The sequence below is a fragment of the Colobus angolensis genome, unplaced genomic scaffold (assembly GCF_000951035.1).
Source record: "Colobus angolensis palliatus isolate OR3802 unplaced genomic scaffold, Cang.pa_1.0 Scaffold25, whole genome shotgun sequence".
Lineage (NCBI taxonomy): Eukaryota > Metazoa > Chordata > Mammalia > Primates > Cercopithecidae > Colobus > Colobus angolensis.
The window spans coordinates 4,851,898-4,871,342 of NW_012115710.1; the positions used below are offsets into that span (position 1 = coordinate 4,851,898).

General features: G+C 55.3%; 3 protein-coding genes across 4 annotated transcripts in view; 1 reads left to right on the top strand and 2 right to left on the bottom strand.

Annotated features, from left to right (window-relative positions):
* The window catches only part of LOC105514869 (transient receptor potential cation channel subfamily M member 4-like), a 38,209-nt gene extending 31,450 nt beyond the window's left edge, over positions 1-6,759 (bottom strand). Inside the window, exons 1-2 of the mRNA XM_011946526.1 lie at positions 6,635-6,759; positions 6,276-6,343 (exon numbers count right to left, since the gene is read on the bottom strand). Coding sequence (XP_011801916.1) covers positions 6,276-6,343; positions 6,635-6,658 — 92 coding nt within the window. The 5' untranslated portion in view covers positions 6,659-6,759. The remainder of the gene's footprint in view (positions 1-6,275; positions 6,344-6,634) is intronic.
* Positions 6,760-8,167: 1,408 nt separating this feature from the next.
* Positions 8,168-13,281, top strand: HRC (histidine rich calcium binding protein). Of its 2 annotated transcripts, none has more exons than XM_011946406.1 (7): positions 8,168-9,851; positions 10,188-11,045; positions 11,121-11,191; positions 12,083-12,151; positions 12,401-12,455; positions 12,919-12,955; positions 13,142-13,281. In XM_011946406.1, the coding sequence occupies exons 1-7, from the start codon at positions 8,483-8,485 to the stop codon at positions 13,176-13,178; spliced, it is 2,496 nt and encodes an 831-aa protein (XP_011801796.1). In that variant the 5' UTR covers positions 8,168-8,482; the 3' UTR covers positions 13,179-13,281. The 2 variants fall into 2 exon arrangements, with proteins under 2 accessions (XP_011801796.1, XP_011801795.1); XM_011946405.1 differs by having other exon boundaries at positions 8,168-9,835; positions 10,172-11,045.
* A 159-nt stretch (positions 13,282-13,440) lies between these two features.
* Positions 13,441-19,445, bottom strand: part of PPFIA3 (protein tyrosine phosphatase, receptor type, f polypeptide (PTPRF), interacting protein (liprin), alpha 3) — a 27,097-nt gene continuing 21,092 nt past the window's right edge. The window contains exons 18-27 of the mRNA XM_011946527.1: positions 18,917-18,941; positions 18,448-18,510; positions 18,261-18,287; positions 16,196-16,371; positions 15,691-15,788; positions 15,289-15,464; positions 15,132-15,200; positions 14,739-14,910; positions 14,316-14,387; positions 13,441-14,231 (exon numbers count right to left, since the gene is read on the bottom strand). Of these exons, the coding sequence (XP_011801917.1) occupies positions 14,329-14,387; positions 14,739-14,910; positions 15,132-15,200; positions 15,289-15,464; positions 15,691-15,788; positions 16,196-16,371; positions 18,261-18,287; positions 18,448-18,510; positions 18,917-18,941 (865 nt within the window). The 3' untranslated portion in view covers positions 13,441-14,231; positions 14,316-14,328. The remainder of the gene's footprint in view (positions 14,232-14,315; positions 14,388-14,738; positions 14,911-15,131; positions 15,201-15,288; positions 15,465-15,690; positions 15,789-16,195; positions 16,372-18,260; positions 18,288-18,447; positions 18,511-18,916; positions 18,942-19,445) is intronic.

Here is a 19,445-nt window from a genome sequence, read left to right on the forward strand (position 1 = left end):
GTCTCTACTAAAAAAAAAATACAAAAATTAGCTGGGCACGGTGGCGGGTGCCTGTAATCCCAGCTACTCAGAAGGCTGAGGCAGGAGAATCGGTTGAACCCAGGAGGCAGAAGCTGCAGTGAGCCATCACAGCATTGCCCTACAGCCTGGGCGACAAGAGCGAAACTCCATCTCAAAAAAAAAATAAAATAAAATAAGGAAAGAAAGGAGGGAAGGAGGGAGAGAGTCAGAGAGGAAGGAAAGGAAGGAAGGGAGGGAGGGAGGGAAGGAGGAAAGAAAAGAAGAAAAGAAGAAAGGAAAGGAAAGGAAAGGAAGAGAAGAAAGAGAAAAATGTATCTAAATTATTTTGTTCCAGATTCCAGAAGGAGTTCAGATATCAGGGGAGACCTGTATTTACACAAACCTAGTGAGTAGATTTAAGAGCAGTTTTACAGAAGGGATAGCAGAGATGCTACACGGATTTGGCAAAGCCATAAAAACACTAAAAGAACGGCTAACTGATCTACACATGGGATGAACCAAACACACTTAGGCCAGGTCCTGGCACAGTGAGAACTACAATAAAGTGTCCTCTTCCTTCCTGAGTCTACCTCCAGGGCCCTGGCATGCCTCAGTTCACCCACTTTGTCCGTTCACCCATTTCAGCTCCATCCTTGAAGTCCCTAGTTCCCCTGCAGCTACTTCCTGGGAAGTTTGCTCTTCTGAGCAAAACTTCAAGGACGCTGGGCACAATCCCAGCACTTTGGGAGGTCAAGGCAGAAGGATTGCTTGAGCCCAGGAGTTTGAGAACGGCCTGGGCAATAGAGCGAGACCCCATCCCTACAAAAAAAAATTAAAAAATTAGCCAGGTGTAGTGGTGCATGCCTGTGGTTCCAGCTATTTAGGGGGCTGTAGCAGGAGGAACACTTGAGCTCAGGAGTTCAAGGCTGCAATAAGCCGTGATCATACCACTGCAGCCCAGCCTGGGCGACAGAGCAAGACCATGTCACTAAAAACAAGAAATAAGGCTGGACACGGTGGCTCGCGCTAATCCTAGCACTTTGGGAGGCCAAGGAGGGCAAATCACAAGATCAGGAGTTCGAGACCAGCCTGGCCAACATAGTGAAACCCCGTCTCTACTAAAAATACAAAAATTAGCTGGGCATGGTGGTGTGCACCTATAGACCCAGCTACTCAGGAGGCTGAGGCAGGAGAATCACTTGAACCGGGGAGGCAGAGGTTGTGGTGAGCAGAGATTGTGCCACTGCACTCCAGCCTGGGCAACAGAGCGAGACTCTGCCTCAAAAAAAATAAAATAAAATAAAATAAAAGGTCTTCAACGAATAGTCCAGAGCCTGTGCTGTCCAATATGATGGCTGCATGGGGTTCTTTACAGCCATGGAGCTCTTTCTGTTCTAATAAGTTAAAATTAAATCAAATAAAAAATTCAGGCCAGGTGCAGTGGTTGGTTCATGCCTGTAATCCCAGCACTTTGGGAGGCCAAGGAGGGTGGATCACCTGAGGTCAGGAGTTTGAGACCAGCCTGGCCAACACGGTGAAACTCTGTCTCTACTAAAATACAAAAAATCAGCTCGGCGAGGTGGCAGGAGCCTGTAGTCCCAGCTACTCGGGAGGCTGAGGCAGGAGAATGGTGTGAACCCAGGAGGTGGAGGTTGCAGTGAGCCAAGATCGTGCCACTGCACTCCAGCCTGGGCGACAGAGCGAGACTCCGTCTCAAAAAAAAAAAAAAATCAGTTCTTCAGGAACAATGACCATATTCCAAGTGCCCAGTAGCCCCCTGTGGCCAGGACTGCTGTACTGGATGTGGATATAGAACGTTTCCAAAATCGTGGAAAATTCTGATGTTCAGTGCTAGGAGATATTCCTTCTGCACACCTTGCCTCCTGCCCTCTTTCCTCGGTGGAGCCACAGAAACTGAAATAAATTGTTCTTTTTTTTTTTTTTTTTTGAGATGGAGTCTCACTCTGTCTCCCAGGCTAGAATGCAGTGGTACGATCTCAGCTCACTGCAACCTCTGCCACCTGGGCTCAAGTGATTCTCGTGCCTCAGCCTCCTGAGCAGCTGGGATTACAGGCATGTGCCACAGTGCCTGGCTAGTTTCTGTATTTTTAGTGGAGATGGGATTTTACCACGTTGGCCAGGCTGGTCTCCAACTCCTGACCTCAAGTGATCAACCCACCGTGGCCTCCCAAAGTAGTGCGATTATAGTCGTGAGCCACCGTGCCTGGCCTGAAATTGTTCTTGATTAAGATCATCAATTACCTGCCTGGCTCCATATACAACGGCCCTTATTCAGGTTTCATCTGACTGTATCAAAAGTGGCCCTGGCCACAGATGTAAGGCTCTCATTCTGGAAAACCTTTTCCTTGGCAGGATATGCCTGCCCCTCTGGCCTTCCTCCCAGCCCCGGCTGCTTCGTGCCTGCCTTGTTTGTGGCTTTTTCTTCCTTTTCACTTCCCTTTAGTGTACATGTTCCCAGTGCAAGCCTTCCTTACATGGTTCTCAAACTCGATGCGTGCAGAGGCCAGGCAAGTAACTCAACAGAAAGAAGTAGCCAGGGCCAGGCACGGTGGCTCATGCCTGTAATCCCAGCACCTTGGGAGGCCCAGGTGGGTGGATCACTTGAGATCAGGAGTTCGAGATCAGCCTGGTCAACATGGTGAAACCTTATCTCTATTAAAACTACAAAAATTAGCCAGGCATGGTGGTGGGCGCCTGTAATCTCAGTTACTCGGGAGGCTGAGGCAGGAAAATCACTTGAACCCAGGAGGTAGAGGTTGCAGTGAGCCGAGATCGCACCACTGCACTCTAGCCTGTGCGACAGAGGGAGACTCGGGCTCAAAAAAAAAAAAAAAAAAAAAAAAGAAGAAGAATTGAAAGAGGCAACATTACTATAGATGTTGTACTCAAAAAAAAAAAAAAAACAAAAAGAGGTAGCCAAGTATGGTGGGTCTCGCCTGTAATTCCAGCACTTTGGCGGGCGGGATGAGGCGGGAGGATCACTTGAGTCCAGAAGTTCGATACCAGCCTGGTCTGGTATTGACGGGAGACCCGGTCTCTACAAAAACAATTTTTTAAATTAGCCAGGCATGCTGGTGCAAGCCTGTGATCCCAGCTACTCAGGAGGCTCATGTGGGAGGATTGCTTGAGCCCAGCAGGTCAAGGCTGCAGCGAACCGTGATCGTGCCAATCCAGCATGGACAACAGAGCGAGACCCTGTCTCAAAAAAAAAAAAAGAGAGACAGAAGACAGATGTTTTTAAATGCTATTCGAAACACACACACACACACACACACACACAATTGGCTATAGAATTGCCAGTTTGCAACTCCCCTGACTTTACAAGTTGTTTTCCCGGTGACGTCTTACCTACTTCCAGTTTCAATTACCATCTACCTCTCGGACCTCTCAGATCCTGGACATTAGTCCAGACCTTTCCCAAGTCTCCGTCACCACATGCCCCTGGCTCCCCCAGGCCGCTCATATGTAGAGTCCCACATCGCACTTAGCGGCATTTCCCAAACCTGCTCGCCCTCCTGAGCTCCATCTCGGGGACAGCGCCACTGTGTCCCAGTCAGCAGACCATATGTCCGGTAGCCATCCACCAATGGGGGCACCCCCTCTCTCCCCCGTTCATCAGTCCCCAAGCTCTGCCTTCCTGCTCCCCGAGTCTTTGCCCCATCCCCTCCTCTCTGTGTCCCAAAAGCCCTGACCTGGCTCAGGCCACTACGCCTCCCACTCAGACCCTCTATCCAGACTCCTCCAGAGCTCCTGTTCATCCTCTCCCAGTCCCAGAAGGCTTTTGCACACCCAGAGCCAACCCCACCACTACGGTGATGCCCCAGCTCCCCAGGACAAGGTCCCAGCCCGTTAGGGTGGCCTCTGACACCCTGCAAGCCGTGGCCGTGCCCTCCTCTGCAGCCTCTTCTCTCTTGACAGTGCTCCCTGCACCCTGAACTTTGATTCATATTCAAGCTGCACCTTATGGTCCTTAGCAAGGACTTTGCACACGCTGTTCAAATCACTTTTCTTTCTTTTTTTTTTTTTTTTTTTTTTGAGATGGAGTTTTGCTCTGTCACCCAGGCTGGAGTGCAGTGACATGATCTCGGCTCACTATACCCTCCGTCTCCCAGGTTTAAGCAATTCTCCTGCCTCCTGAGTAGCTGAGATTACAGGTGTGCGCCAACACACCCAGCTAATTTTTGTATTTTTAGTAGAGACAGGATTGCACCATGTTAGCCAAGCTGGTCTCAAACTCCTGACCTCAGGCGATCCACCCGCCTCGGCCTCCCAAATTGTTGGGATGACAGGTGTGAGCCACCACGCCCGGCCCCAAATTGCTTTCCATGGGCCTCTCTCCAGCCCACTTTCAAATGTCACCTCACTAGCCACTCTTCCTCCTCCAGAAAGCATTAGTGACACCCTGTGTACCCTCCCAGTCTTAAGCAGACACCTCCCCCCAGCTCCCACAGAGCCCAGTGGCTCGTCCTTGGGAGCTGCAACCCCTTGCCTTACTATAATTATCCTCTGCATTTCTTCCTCCTCAGGCCAGACCAGAGTTTCCTAAATTGTCTTGACCACGCTGCCCCATCAGTAAAAAGGTTTTGAGCACTCACATCCAACAAGCGCATATCTGTTTATTTATCCACAATTGACAAGCAATACTGCACTAATATATAGTCATAACAAAATACACACTGAAGGAGGAATGTGGATACTTCCCCTACCCCAAAAACTGTCCTGAAAAACAACTAGAGGGCTGGGCACGGAGGCTTACACCTGTAATCCCAGTACTTTGGGAAGCCAAGGCAGGTGGATTGCCTGAGGTCAAGAGTTCAAGACCAACCTGGGCAACAGGGTGAAACCCCATCTCTACTACAATACAAAAAATTAGCTGGGTGTGGTGGTGGGCACCTGTAATCTCAGCTATTCGGGAGGCTGAGGCACGAGAACTGCTTGAACCCAGAAGGTAGATGTTGCAGTGAGCCCAGATCGCGCCACTGCACTCCAGCCTGGGTGACAGAGCCAGACTCTGTCTCAAAAAAAAAAAAAAACCAAAAAAACTAGAACGCCTGGGCCAGGTGCGGTGGCTCATACCTATAATCCCAGTGCCTTGGGAGGCCGAGGTGGGCAGATTATGAGGTCAGGAGATCGAGACCATCCTGGCTAACACGGTGAAACCTCGTCTCTACTAAAAAAAATAAAAAAATAAAATATAAAAAAAAATTGGCCGGACGCGGTGGCTCACGCCTGTAATTCCAGCACTTTGGGAGGCCGAGGTGGGCAGATCACAAGGTCAGGAGATCAAGACCATCCTGGCTAACATGGTGAAACCCCATCTCTACTAAAATACAAAAAAAATTAGCTGGGTGTGGTGGGGAGCGCCTGTACTCCCAGCCACTCGGGAGGCTGAAGCAGGAGCATGGCGTGAACCCGGGAGGCGGAGCTTTCAGTGAACCGAGATGCGCCACTGCACTCCAGCCTGGGCGACAGAGCGAAACTCCGTCTCAAAAAAAAGAAAGAAAGAAAGAAACTAGAAAGCCTGGATCCGCTTGAGAGGCCATCACTTAAAGGCAGGAGCTCCTGACCGACACACACACCCTATCTAGCTCAAGTGGTGTCCCCGGCCACCAAGCACAGCGCCTCCCAGCGGTAATTGCCACCTCCCAGTGGGAGCTGCAGATACTTGCCGGCCTTCTTGCTGAGCACTGTGCCAGGAATATCACAAGCATTAACTTGTTTAATCCTCATAATAACCCTGGGAGATCAAGCTTCTTTTCATACTCACATGAGAAACGGGACCCAGAGGGTGAAATGATTTGCCCAAAGCCACACAGCACGTGTCCCAGGGAAATTTGAACCCTGGCAGGGCCACTGAATTAGGCTAAAGGGACCTCCTCCCTTGGGAGCGCTGAGTGAGGGTTTCTTGCATGGATGGATGGATGAATGAACGACTAAATTAATGAATGAAACAGAAATACCCAAAAGGGAAAGACAGAGACACAGAAAGTGACAAAGGCACACAGAAGAGACATCGGGGAGGAAAGAAGCAGAACCGAGCCCTGGAACGTCTACACTGACCCTGAGCGGGAGAATAGCGAACGGGGAGTGGCGGGTGTCCACACAGACCCAAACGCTCCTAGAGGGAGAGAGCCGGCAGGGAACGCCCTTGGGAAGGTCCCCGAGTCCAGGAATGGGGAAGGGGCGTGGCCATCCGCGGGCGGGGTCAGCGGGCTGCGGACCCTCTGGGGTCAGTCCAGGGGCGAACTCCTCACCCCGGATCTGTGGAGTCAACTATGAACGTCGTACAGGTCTTCTTCTTGAAGATCTTGGGGATCCAGCTCTGGGGACAGGAACAAGTGTAGGGGTGGAAGTGGGGTGGGGGGCACCCAGTTCTGTCCTACGGGACACAGAGCCACCCACCCTGTGCGTTCCCCACGGACACAGGAGTCCGGGCCCCCAGCGCCCTCCCGCTCCAGACTCAGGAATCTCGACCCCCATGCCAGGGACCCTGGAACACGGACCCTCCCATCCCCCTCCTTCATCTGACCCAGGAATCTGGGTGTCCAGCGCTGGGAGCCTGGAGGCGAGGTCCCCAGCTCCGCGCTCCCGCAGACCCGGGTCCGGCGCTCACCTGCTCCTTCTCTGACACCACCATGCTGCCGCGGCCGCCGCAACCTCCAGCAGCCCAGGGCCCCGGCGCTCTCTCGGCCTGCTCTGATTCCAGACCCGCCCAGGGCAAACCGGATCCTCCACTTTCCAGCCCAGCCTGGGGCGGGGCGAGGTCTGCGGGGCGGGGAGCCTTGGAGACGCCAAAGCGGGAGGCGGGGAGAGGGCGGGTCCCAGGCCTCGATAAGGGGACAGAGGGACAGCGACCTGGGGGGTGCAGAGGCCCGAGCCAGGGGCTGTGGGGGCCCAGAGACTGGTAGGGGAGACTCTGAGGGCAAGAGCGAGATGGGGACAGAAGGAGTTGGGGGCCAGTGGCGGAGAGGGAACAGAGACTCGGAGGATGCCAGACAGGGAGGGGACAATTTAACCCAAAAAGAGGGAGACAAAGACTTAGGGGACAGAGAATCAGAAGGTGGGGCAGCAGGGACCCAGGGATAGACAGAGAGGGAGAGAGACCCAGGGAGATGGGAAGAGAGAGCCAGACAGAGAGGGGGCAGAGACCCAGAGAGGGGTGTACAGAGACCCAGAGAGTGGGGGACAGAGACCCAGGGAGAGGGGACAGAGACCCAGAGAGAAAGGAGGACAGAGTCCCAGAGAGAGAGAGGGGGACAGAGACCCAGAGAGAGGGGGACAGAGACCCAGGGAGAGGGGGACAGATACCTGGAGAGAGGGGACAGAGACCCAGGGAAAGGGAGAGAGATACCCAGAGAGAGGGGGAGAGAGGCCCAGAGGGAGAAGGGGATAGAGGCCCAGAGAGAGGGGGACTGATACCCAGAGACAGAGAGGGACGGAGACCCAGGGAAAGGTGGACAGAGACTCTAAGACAGAGGGTGACAGAGACCCAGAGAGAGGGGGGAACTGAGACCCAGAAAGAGAGGGGAACAGAGATCCAGAGAAAGGGGCAGAGACCCAGGGAGAAGGGGACAGAGACCCAGAGAGAGATGGGGACATATACCCAGAGAGGGGGACAGAGACTCAGAGAGAGAGAGACAGAGACCCACGGAGAGAGGAATAGAGACCCAGGGAGAGAGGGAGGGAAACCCAGAGAGAGAGGGGGACAGAGACCCAGAGAGGTGGATGCCAGAGATGGGGAGGAGACACCTTGACTGAGGCAAGGGGCAGAGGGGGATGCAAAAACCAAAGAATTGTGCAAAGGGCAGGAACTCAGAAAGGAGGGGCCAGAGATTTAGGGGAGAGGGCACAGGGGAGAGAGAGGGACACAGACTTGGGTAGAGGACAGACACTCAGATGAGAGCGGGACGGAAGCCCAGAGTGAGAGGGAGAGGCAATGCCATGGAGGAGGGACAGGGACCCTGAAAGAGCAGAGGACAGAATGGAAGAGAGAGGAGGACCTGTGAACAGGAAGGGAGACGCTAGTGGGGGCAGTCATGATCGGTGAGGAGCAGGAGACACTGAAACACAGAGACGGGCAAGGCCACTTGTCTCCTGCCAGCCCTCTGTGGCGGGGACAGCTGTGGCCTCCGTAACCTGAGTCCCCCTACCCCTCCCAGCTGTATTTATAGCCCTGGCCTAGCCCAGTCCCTGCCCCCAGATCTGAGTTCCAGGGACAGGAGGTCATGGGCACGTGTGTTAGGGGCCATGTTCCTTTCCCCCCCTTCCAGGGCCTCAATATTGGCATCACTCCCTCACCAGCACGTGTCATTTCGGCTGGAAACACCCCACAATCGAACCCCCAGTCCTTCCATGGGAGGGGTCTCTCCCCTCTGATAAGTCTCTTCTGCCTCCCCCAGGTGCCCCAGGCTCCCCCCAAAACCTGCTAAAAGTCTAGCCTTTGTCTTTGCAGCTGCCAAACATGAGCTTGTTGGTAGGTCAAAGTCAAGTCCCTTGGCCCCCATCTCCTGGCCGGGGAGAGACCCCTCACTGGTCCCCTCCCCAGCTGGGAGGAGGAGGAGCAGGAGGCGGCAGGCGGGGACTGACCCAGAATAACTCAGGGCTGAGAGTAAATTTAGCCGGAGAGAGGGGAGGGGAAAGACCCTATTGGCTGGGGAATGGGGAGGGAGGGCCCCAGAGGGGGGTCAGGGGGCTCCGGAGACAGCCTCAGAGGGGTGTCCAGAGCCAGGCAGCAAGGACCAGAAGAAGGTGGACAGAGACCGAAAGGACAAAGCAAAGGAGAGACACAGAGAAAAAAAGAGACCGACCCCAAAGGGACAAAGACCCCAACATTCGTCCACCTCGCCGCAGAGGCAGCTGGAGTCAGTGCTGCCTGTCTGTCCCCATGGGCCACCGTAGGCCATGGCTGCACACTTCTGTCCTCTGGGCTGGGGTGGCCAGCCTGCTCCTCCCCCCGGCCATGACCCAGCAGCTGAGAGGGGCCGGGCTGGGCTTCAGCAACTGGAACAACAACGCCGGAGTCACCGGGCTCTCCCAGGAGGCATCGGCAGAGCTTGGCCACCACCTCCACAGCCCGAGAGACCGTCCAGATGAGAACGAGGATGTCTCCACAGAGAATGGGCATCATTTCTGGAGCCACCCAGACTGTGACAAGGAGGATGAAGACATCCCCAAGGAATATGGGCACCTACTCCCAGGCCACAGGTCCCAAGACCACGAGGTTGGAGACGAGGATGTCTCAGGTGAGGAGGTCTTTGCACAGCATGGTGGGCAGGCCCGTGGGCACAGAGGCCATGGGAGTGAAGACACGGAAGACTCAGTTGAGCACAGGCACCACCTCCCCAGCCACAGGAGCCATAGCCATCAAGACGAGGATGAGGACGAAGTTGTGTCCAGTGAGCATCGCCATCATATCCTCAGGCATGGACACCGAGGCCATGATGGGGAAGATGACGAAGGAGAAGGGGATGAGGAGGAGGAGGAAGAAGAGGAGGTCTCCACTGAGTACAGGCACCAGGCCCACAGGCACCGAGGCCACGGGAGTGAAGAAGATGAGGATGTCTCAGATGGACACCACCATCATGGCCCCAGCCAAGGCCACGAAGAAGATGACGACGATGACGATGATGGTGATGATGATGATGGTGTCTCCACTGAGTATAGACATCAGGCTCACAGGCACCGAGGCCACGGGAGTGAAGAGGATGAAGATGTCTCAGATGGACACCATCATCGTGACCCCAGCCACAGGCACCAAGGCCACAAAGAAGATGACGATGATGATGATGATGTCTCCACTGAATATGGACACCAGGCCCACAGGCACCGAGGTCACAGAAAGGAAGAGGATGAGGACGTCTCAGATGAACACCACCATCACGGCCCCAGCCACAGACACCGAGGCTACAAAGAAGAAGAAGAAGAAGATGATGATGATGATGTCTCTACTGAATATGGACACCAGGCCCACAGGCACCAAAGTTACAGAAAGGAAGAGGATGAGGATGTCTCAGATGAACACCACCATCACCGCCCCAGCCACAGACACCAAGGCCACAAAGAAGAAGAAGAAAAAGATGATGATGATGATGATGATGATGATGATGATGATGATGATGATGATGATGTCTCCACTGAGTATGGACACCAGGCCCACAGGCACCAAGACCACAGAAAGGAAAAGGATGAGCCTGTCTCAGGTGAACACCACAATCATGTCCCTGACCACAGGCACCAAGGCCACAGAGAAGAGGAAGAAGATGAGGATGTGTCCACTGAACACTGGCACCAGGGTCCCCAACGTGTCCACCATGGCCTTGTAGATGAGGAAGAGGAAGAAGAGGAGATCACAGTCCAGTTCAGCCACCGTGTTGCAAGCCACCAACCTCAAGGCCACAAGAGTGATGAAGTGGACTTCCAAGATGAGTATAAAACAGAAGTCCCTCACCATCACCACCACAGAGTCCCCAGGGAGGAAGATGAGGAGGTCTCCACTGAGCTTGCCCACCAGGTCCACAACCACAGGCAAAGTCACCAAGATGAAGAAACTGGCCATGGTCAAAGAGGGTCCATCAAAGAGATGAGCCATCACCCCCCAGGACACACAGTGGTCAAGGATAGAAGCCATGTGAGGGAGGATGATTCTGAGGAGGAAAAGGAGAAGGAAGAGGACCCCGGCTCCCATGAGGAAGATGATGAAAGTTCAGAGCAGGGAGAGAAAGGCACCCACCATGGCAGCCGGGACCAGGAAGATGAGGAGGATGAGGAGGAAGGTCATGGCCTGAGCCTGAATCAGGAGGAGGAAGAAAAGGAAAACAAGGAGGAGGAGGAGGAAGAAGAGGAGGAGAGGAGGGAAGAGAGGGCTGAAGTTGGGGCCCCACTGAGCCGAGACCACAGCGAGGAGGAGGAGGAGGAGGAGGGGCTGGAGGAAGATGAGCCCCACTTCACCATCATCCCCAACCCACTGGACAGGAGAGAGGAGGTTGGAGGTGCCTCCAGTGAGGAGGAAAGCAGTGAGGACACAGGTAAGTGGCCTGGGCTGGTGTGGGTGTGGAGGAACCGAGTCAGCCTGGGTCACTGCTGCCCTTCTGTCCCCACAGGTCCACAGGACGCTCAGGAGTACGGGAACTACCAGCCAGGGTCCCTGTGTGGCTACTGCTCCTTCTGCAATGTATGTCCCCAGCCCAGATCCACCCACCAACGTGTCCCCAGAATCTGTCCCAGGGGCCCTGGGGTGGTGCTGTGGGAGGGCTCAGAGCAAGGTCAGGCCAGGGTCAGTTCCGAATGAAGAGATCCTTATGCAGGCATGTGAGGTGAGGACAGACTGAAGGCTGGGAGGCTGGGGCAGTGATTCAGGTAGGAGAGGACAAGACCCAAGCTGCATCTTGGGGTGTGGGGACAGAGACAGGGGTCTGTGGCAAAGAGAGTCGGGGGAAGGAGGGACGGCACAGGGGCTGATAGGCTAGGGGGAGAATAGAGGGGGGGGTGGAGAGAGCACCTGAGCCCACTCTGAGTGGGGGACATGGGGTCACCATGAGATAGAAAACCAGGGGCAGGGTCGGGCATGGTGGCTCACCCCTGTAATCCCAGCACTTTGGGAGGCCAGGGCAGGCGGAACACGGGGTCAGGAGATCGAGACCATCCGGGCTAACACGGTGAAACCCCGTCTCTACTGAAAAATACAAAAAATTAGCCGGACGTGGTTGCATGCACCTGTAATCCCAGCTACTCAGAAGGCTGAGGCAGGAGAATCGCTTGAACCCAGGAGACGGAGGTTGCAGTGAGCCGAGGTTGTGCCACTGCACTACAGCCTGGGCAACAGAGAGACACTCCCTCTCAAAAAAAAAAAAAAAAAAAGGGAAAGGAAGGAAGGAAGAAAGGAAACAAACCAGGGCCAGCGGAGGGGAGAGAGGCTGATTTGGGGGGGCAGATACAGAGCTCAGTGTTAGAGATAAAGAGGGTAGAGTCTGGGGAAGCGTCCAGGGTGCAGGGGTGGACCAGGGGCAGGTGTCTCCCAAGTGGGGTTAGAGTTTCCGTCTAACCAGGCTCCCCTGGTCCCCAGCGATGCACTGAATGTGAGAGCTGTCACTGTGATGAGGAGAACATGGGTGAGCACTGCGACCAGTGCCAGGTGAGACCTCACCTCACACTCAAGGCTCCACTGGGCCTTAGGATGCACCGGGACCCTCTGAGGACCCCCACCCCTAAATACTGGCCTCTGACCTAACCCCTTACCCCGATGCAACCTTGACTCCACAAGCAATCCTGACTCCAACCTTAACCTAGACCTAGCCTCTGATCCGGTCTGGTCCCGGCCCTATCCTACCTCCGCCCCCAGCCACGCCCCACGCTCACTCTCTCTCCCCGTCCCCACCCCCAGCACTGTCAGTTCTGCTATCTCTGCCCGCTGGTCTGCGAAACGGTCTGCACTCCAGGTGAGCATGGTCAGGGCCCTGGAAAAACCTGAAGAAGGTGTCAGGCCCAGCGTGGTGAATCCTGGTGGGGGCGGAGCCAAACCTGAGGGGCTGGCCCGGAAGACTGGTGGGGCGGGGTTAAGAGGGGAGGCGTGGCCAAAGCTGTGAGCACGTGGACCGGGACCTGGCTCGAGGATCACCAGGTGGAGTTGCTGAAGTCAAGGGACATAAATGAGTGGAGGGCTGAGGTGCAGGCCTAGACCCTAATGGGCGAGGTCAACTCAAGTAGGAATCGAAGGGGCGGGGCTACTGGAGAACGGAATCACCCAGAACGAAAAAGGGGTCCAGTAGAAGGGATTCAGTTTGAAGAAGGAATTAGAGAAAAGGAGGTGGCGCTAGCACTAATCTCGCACGCTATACTGAGTGGCCACCTAATTTTGCTCGTGCAGTACCCCTCAAGCCTCTTTTTTCTGCTCTCCCACAGGAAGCTACGTCGACTATTTCTCCTCGTCCCTATATCAGTAAGTGTATTGGGGGAGGAGAGTGTGTAAAACCCCATTTAGAGAAGTGGTTGTCTCGCTATGAGTTATCGGATGACTCTGGGACTCCATTTCCTCGTCCATGAAATGGGCGGGTTAATGATCTCTAAGCGTCCTGGTGTGAGCTTTGAACACCAGCTGTTTAACTTCTGGCGTCCTCCTCTCCAGAGCCCTGGCGGACATGCTGGAAACGCCGGAACCCTGACCCAGCCGCTCGACTGCGACACAGGGGTACCTCCCTTTGCCTTCCAACCCCTTTCCATGAGCCATATTTATTTCTCTGAATAAACGTGCTCCCCGAAACCTCATTGTGAGACGTGGAGTCTGGGAATCTCAGGGCATCAGGGAATGCGAGTAGGCTCTAGGGACCTGGACCTAGACTTGAGGGATGAGGGGCCTGGACTCCTGGCTCGAGGAGGTTGGTTGAACACGCCCCCCTACCAAAAAAAAATATCAGTCAACAAAGGAGCTTTTTGAAACAGTTCTCTTTACCCGTGATCACTGAGTGACGCCTGGGGCGGGGAGGCCGACCGAGAGTCGGGGGCGAGGGCTCCCCCACTGCCCCCCTGCCCCCACGCCACGTCGCCCAGCGGCATCGTGGAAAGAGGATTCTCCCATGCAAACCCCGGAGCCAGAGGGGAAGGGGGAGCGCCATTCTGCGCCCCCTACCCCTGGGGCACGGACACGGCCACAGCACGGGGGGCGGTGAGGCCCCGGGGACACGAGACACGGGGGAGGGAGAGGGGACCCCGCCCGCAGATGACCCGGGGGACCGGCGACCGGACGCGGCGGGGCGGAGCTGAGTGGCACAGGGGGCGAGGCTTGTAGCAGCGAGTCTCCCCTCCCCTCCTTTCGGACGAAGAAGGAAGACTTGGGCCCCGCAACTGGGCAGGAAAAAGGGGAGGGGCAGCCTCTCCCCGCATGCGGCCCGGAAGGGAAGCCCCGCCCCCTTCCCGCGGGTAAAGGACACCCGTCTCCCAACAGAAACTGATCAATAAATTACAAAGTAGAGAAAAGGAAGGCGGACGTTTGGGGCGGGATTTCTTCCTGCCCGCTTCTTCCCCCTCAGTCCAGTTCATGTGGTTTGGTCCAGGCCCCGGCCCTGTGCGAGGCGGGCGCGCGCACGCCCGCTGGTCTGTACAGATGGTCCAGTCCTAGGCGCGAGCTCCCCCGCCCGCTCTCCCCGGCGAGGCCACAGTCCCGGCACGAGAGGGAACAGCCCAGCCTCGGGAAGATTCTTCCGTCCGAGTGAGGTCACCTGCATGACGCCGGGCAGCGCGTGGAGCAGTGAATATCCACCGTGCCGCCCCGCACCCCCAAGGTCGCCCAGCACGGTCCTCACCTGGAGGCCTGCACTAGCAGGAATAGGTCCGGACCGAAACGCCGTCTGCCCGGGAACTCCCAGAAGTCTGGCCTGGAGGGAGAGCGAGCAGCGGTTCAGCCTGGAGTACCCTCCTCCCTGTTCCTCTCCAGGATTCCTCCCTTTGGACTTCCCTTCCCGATGTCACAACGATCGCCAGGCTCCACATGGGTTTCCCTCCCTTCCGACTCAAACTCGCTTTGGGCGAGTTCACTCCCGCCTTGGGAAGGGGGAGTGGGATTTATCCATTTCATCCTGAGGGGGGGGGTCCGGAACGTTGGAGCAGTCCATTCTTCAGGGGTGGGCGAGAAAGGACTAGGCCATTCCAGAACCTGGACTACTGAGGTGGTCCACGTCCAACCCAAGGGAAGAGAGGAGGGGATGTCGCATTTGGGAGCCCCCCACCTTCTGGCTGCAGCTTGCGGAGAGGGAGCCCCGGAGAGCCCAGGGCTCCTGCTGCAGCCGAACGAAAGTTGGGGGGCAACATCTCAGCTGAGTCGGGAGTTACGCCTCGGAGGTCCTTCTCCCGGAACATCTTCCGCCAGGATGGGGAGCGGCTGAAAGACTTGGCGCTGTCCTAGGTATAGGAGCCGGGCAGCCGGTGAGGGACTCGGGCCTCGTCTGACTCCGCCCCTTCCTTTGACTCCACCCCTCTCCGGGTCGCACCTCTCCCTTAACCCCGCCCCTCTCCTGGCCCCGCCTCCAACTGTAACTCTTTAATAAAGTCAGGTCCCGCCCCCTCAGCGCCGCCTCTCGAGTAGCCGGGAGCAGAGCCCTCTGAGCTGCTGCCGCGCCCACCTCGTCCAGCCGCCTGTCTGTGCCTAAGGAGATAAGGTTGCTGAATTCCTTCTCCAGGAGCTGCCGGGCCTGGAAAGAGGAGGTGGAGGGGGCGGTTGGAGCGTGCAGTCTGCGAGGTGGGGACGCCTAGCATGCTCCAGGCCCAGCGGCAGCTCACCTGTGCATTCTGCGTGGGGATCTGCAGGAGCAAGGCCAGGTCGGAGTAGTCGAAGGTCTCGTCCAGGGCGAGCAGTGCCCCGTGTACCCCGCTCTCCGTGAGGTTCGTGGCAAATTCTTTCAGGCCCAGCCCGGACACCCAACCCATGACCCGCTCATTGGACCACACCATCACGTCTGGGGACGGAAAGGACCCTCAGCCGTGCCCCTCCCGTGGCCTGGAGAGTTCAGTTTAGCCCATACCTACACCTCCATTTCCTCTTTGGGCCACGCCCCCCACGCTGGCCCCACCCCTCGGTTATGGTGCCAATCTTCTTCTCCGGCCTCTCCCCACCCCCTCTCCTCCCCATCCAGCTCTACACCCTCCACCTGGCTCCCAAAGGGGCCCTTACACTCGACTTACCTCGGATCTGGGTCTGACTTTCTTCCCGCCTCCGCTCCAGGTCCTTCCGGTCATAGTTAAGCCGTTTCAGGCACATAATCCCATAATGTAGACTCACCCTGAGCAGCAGGAGAAGTGGAGTCACGGATGAGCCTTCCAATCCCCCTGGCTGCTGCTCCTACGGGTCCCTCCCCACTGGCTGTGCTCTTCTTGGAAAGGGTGGGGAGCTGATCGGTTCTATTGACTGTTGACCGCCTCAGGAGGTGAGGCATTTTCAACAATAGGCACTTCCTATTGGCCAGCCTGGAGGGGATACAGGGTTAACTAGCCAAGCCATCTCAGGATCTGAACTTTTCCTGTGGACCATCTCATTGGTGAAAGGGGCACAGAGTGAGGATTTCCTGAGAACTCAGGCTAAAAGGGCCAAGATAAGCCTAGGAATCTCCCATGGCCAATCCCATTGGCCAAAGACTCTCTGGGGTGGGGCTTCTCTTTGGACTGTACCCATTGGCCAGGCAGCCCCCACCTGTGAAAGCTGTCCACCATCTTGAGTTGGCCCCGGAGCTCCTTCTTGTTAAGGTGATCTAACATTCGGGCATCCACCAGCGACTCCATGAAGTAGCTGCGGTATTGGGGCAGCCCCAGGCTGGGCAGCCAGTCGTTCCCCACCCACTCGTGGTTCATGTCGCCATATGCCAGGATCTGGGGCCATGGGCAGGTGAGGAAGGAATCAGACCCTCTGGCCCCTTCCCACTATGCAGGAGAGGGGTACAGTCCAACCTCCCAATCCAAGGTTTTTTCCCACCCCATAGTAGCACAGTGACCAATCTCTGCTCAAGATAATGGACCAATCCAGAGCTGTCTCCTAGTTCTTCATGACAAACAACATATACTCTTGGCTACTCAAACAGTGGTCCTGAGACCTAGAGAATCACCATCACCTGTGGACTTCCTGGAATTGTAGAATCTCAGACCTTATTCCAGGCCTGCTGAAGTCGGTATCTGCATTTTCACAAGACCCTCAGGTGATTTGAAATATACATTATATTTATTTTTTAATTTTTCTTTATTCATTTTATTTTATTTCTCTTTCTCTTTCTGACAGAGTCTGCTATGTCACCTAGGCTGGAGTGCAGAGGCACGATCTCGTCTCACTGGAACCTCCCCGTCCCAGGTTCAAGCAATTCTCTTGCCTCAACCGTCGAGTAGCTGGGATTACAGGTACATGCCACCACGCCAGGCTGACTTTTGTATTTTTTAGTATAAACGGGGTTTCACCATGTTGGCCAGGCTAGTCTCGAACTCCTGACCTCAAGGGATCCACCCACCTCAGCCTCCCAAAGTGCTGGGATTACAGGCATGAGCCACCACGCCCGGCCATATTTGTTTATTTTTTAGAGACAGGGCCTTACTATGTTGCCCAGGTTGACCTTGGCTTCTTGGGCTCAAGCGATCCTCCTGCCTCAGTATTCCAAGTAGCTGGAACTACAGGTGCGTGCCACCCCAATACCCATTAAATTTGGGGAAGCACTGCTTTAACTCTGTCTCAGTACAGTCCAACGTCACTACACCCCCAAGTCAGGACAATGGATTCTTTCAAGGCAGCTCTCCCACTAAGAAAGGGCCATCACTCTTGCAATGTCCTGAAAATACTTGTCTAATGTTGTATCTGGCCCAGGACAATATTCCAGATGAGCCCCAAGTCCCTCACTCCTTTCAGCATCAGCACAAAATCCACACCTCCCCCTGGCTGGACATATGTGATCTATGACCACAGTCAAACATAATTCCTCTGTGGACAGTCAGCTCATGCCTCTTGATTTTTCTGTTTGTTTATTTGTTTGGTTTTTATGAGACGGAATCTCACTCTGTCACCCATGCTGGAGTGCAGTGGTGCCATCTTGGTTCACTGCAACCTCCACCTCCTGGGTTCAAGCGATTCTCCTGCCTCAGCCTCCCAAGTAGCTGGGATTACAGGCGCTAGCCACTGTGCCCGGCTAATTTTTGTATTTTTAGTAGACACAGGGTTTCACCATGTTGGCCAGGCTGGTCTCAAACTCCTGACCTCAGGTGATCTGCCCACCTCAGCCTCCAAAAGTGCTGGGATTACAGGCAGGAGCCACCGTGCCTGGCCACCTCTTGTTTCTTGAGAACAAAGTGTAGCTCTTCCTCCCCAGTTTCTTATTCAGCCTGGCTACCTCACCACCACCACAGCCAATGCTTCCTCCTTGGCCCTGGTACACTGAGCAGTCCATTGTAGCCCCGGCCCCCTCCACTATAGGGACACCTGCTGCTCAGCGTCTCTCCTAAGCTACAGAATTGAAGCCCCTTAGAGCCCCCACAATCCACGATGATGAAATGGTCCATGCATAAGGCTGACTATGCAACAGTCTGGGCTTCCACATCGCATCCCCTCTACCCTCCCCACCACCAAGCCATAATGGAACAGTCCAGAGCCAAGCTTGGCACAGCGCCCCCCCATGGGGATGATGGCATGTTCTGGTGAGGACAGGGGCAGGGCTCGGAGGAGGAGCATCCATGCGTCGTGCACAGCGTGTTCATGCGCTCACGCCCCGCCCCGCGTCCCCTACCTGCTCCCAGCTGATCTCCTTGGTCTCCTGACCCGTTAGTAGGAAGAGGGGAGAGAAGGGGTGAGTTAAGGGGCAGGCAGAGGAGGACGCAAGGAGCGGACTTAGGGATGGCCACAGACTCGGTCCCTGCCCCCACCCCTAAAGAGGGTTAGTGCCACCCCCAAGGCGGCCGGCAGGGGGCACTCACGGGCTTGGTCGTGGCCGTAAGGGACTCCATCTCCTCGTGTGTCATCCACACATTTCCTGTGGACTGAGGGGCAGGGAGTGTTAATGGATGGTGGGAGAGGGCTTCGCGTGGGGAAGAGGAAGGAGGGTGTCCTCCTGAAGGCCCTGGGCCATACGTTTATGTCCCTCCTGCTTTCTGGGACAAGCAGTAACAGAGAAAAGGAATGATCCTTGTTATCGGGCACCTGCCATGTACCGGGCAATGTGACTTTGGAGTTGAACAAATTCAGGTTGGAATTGGGACCCTGCCATGCATTTTGCTGTGTGTCCCTGTGCAAATGACATCACCTCGCTGACCTCACAGAGGTACAGAATGAGGATTCAAAAGTGGGGGGCAGCCATAGCCATGGGGCAAATGTTTAGGGGGTGTGGGGGGTTTCACATTTATTGATCTTCTGCTCCCAACAACCCCACGAGTTAGGAATCAATACAAGGATAAAAACATTGATGTATCTCCTGGTGGGTGTCAGGCACCAGTCACCGTCATAGGGTGTGGGATATGGCTAGGGACACAACAGACCCTTTTCATCGAACTGGGGAAGAAATAATCAACAGATTTTAAGTATGTTGGGGAAATTTGAATACAGATTGAATAGTCGATGAAATTAACAACTGTAGCTAGTTGCGGTGGCTCACACCTGTAGTCCCAGCACTTTGGGAGGCTGAGGCGGGCACATCACTTTTGGAGTTTGAGATTTAGCCTGGCCAAGGTGGAGAAACCCTGTCTCTACCGAAAATACAAAAATTAGGATGAGAGATGGGGTTTCGCCATGTTGCCCAGGCCTGTAATCCTAGCACTTTGGGAGGCAGAGGCAGGTGGATCACCTGAGGTCAGGAGTTCAAGGCCAGCCTGGCCAACACTGGTGAAACCCCATCTCTACTAAAAATACAAAAATTTACTGGGCATAGTGGCCTGTGCCTTTAATCTCAGCTACTCAGGAAGCTGAGGCAGGAGAATCG

Bases quoted from the DNA above. Each gene is read 5' to 3' on its own strand.
- HRC (XM_011946406.1), top strand. From the start codon at position 8,483: ATGAGCTTGTTGGTAGGTCAAAGTCAAGTCCCTTGGCCCCCATCTCCT. The intron at 11,192-12,082 runs GTATGTCCCCAG...CCTGGTCCCCAG, and splicing joins GCTACTGCTCCTTCTGCAAT to CGATGCACTGAATGTGAGAG. The intron at 12,956-13,141 runs GTAAGTGTATTG...CCTCCTCTCCAG, and splicing joins TTCTCCTCGTCCCTATATCA to AGCCCTGGCGGACATGCTGG.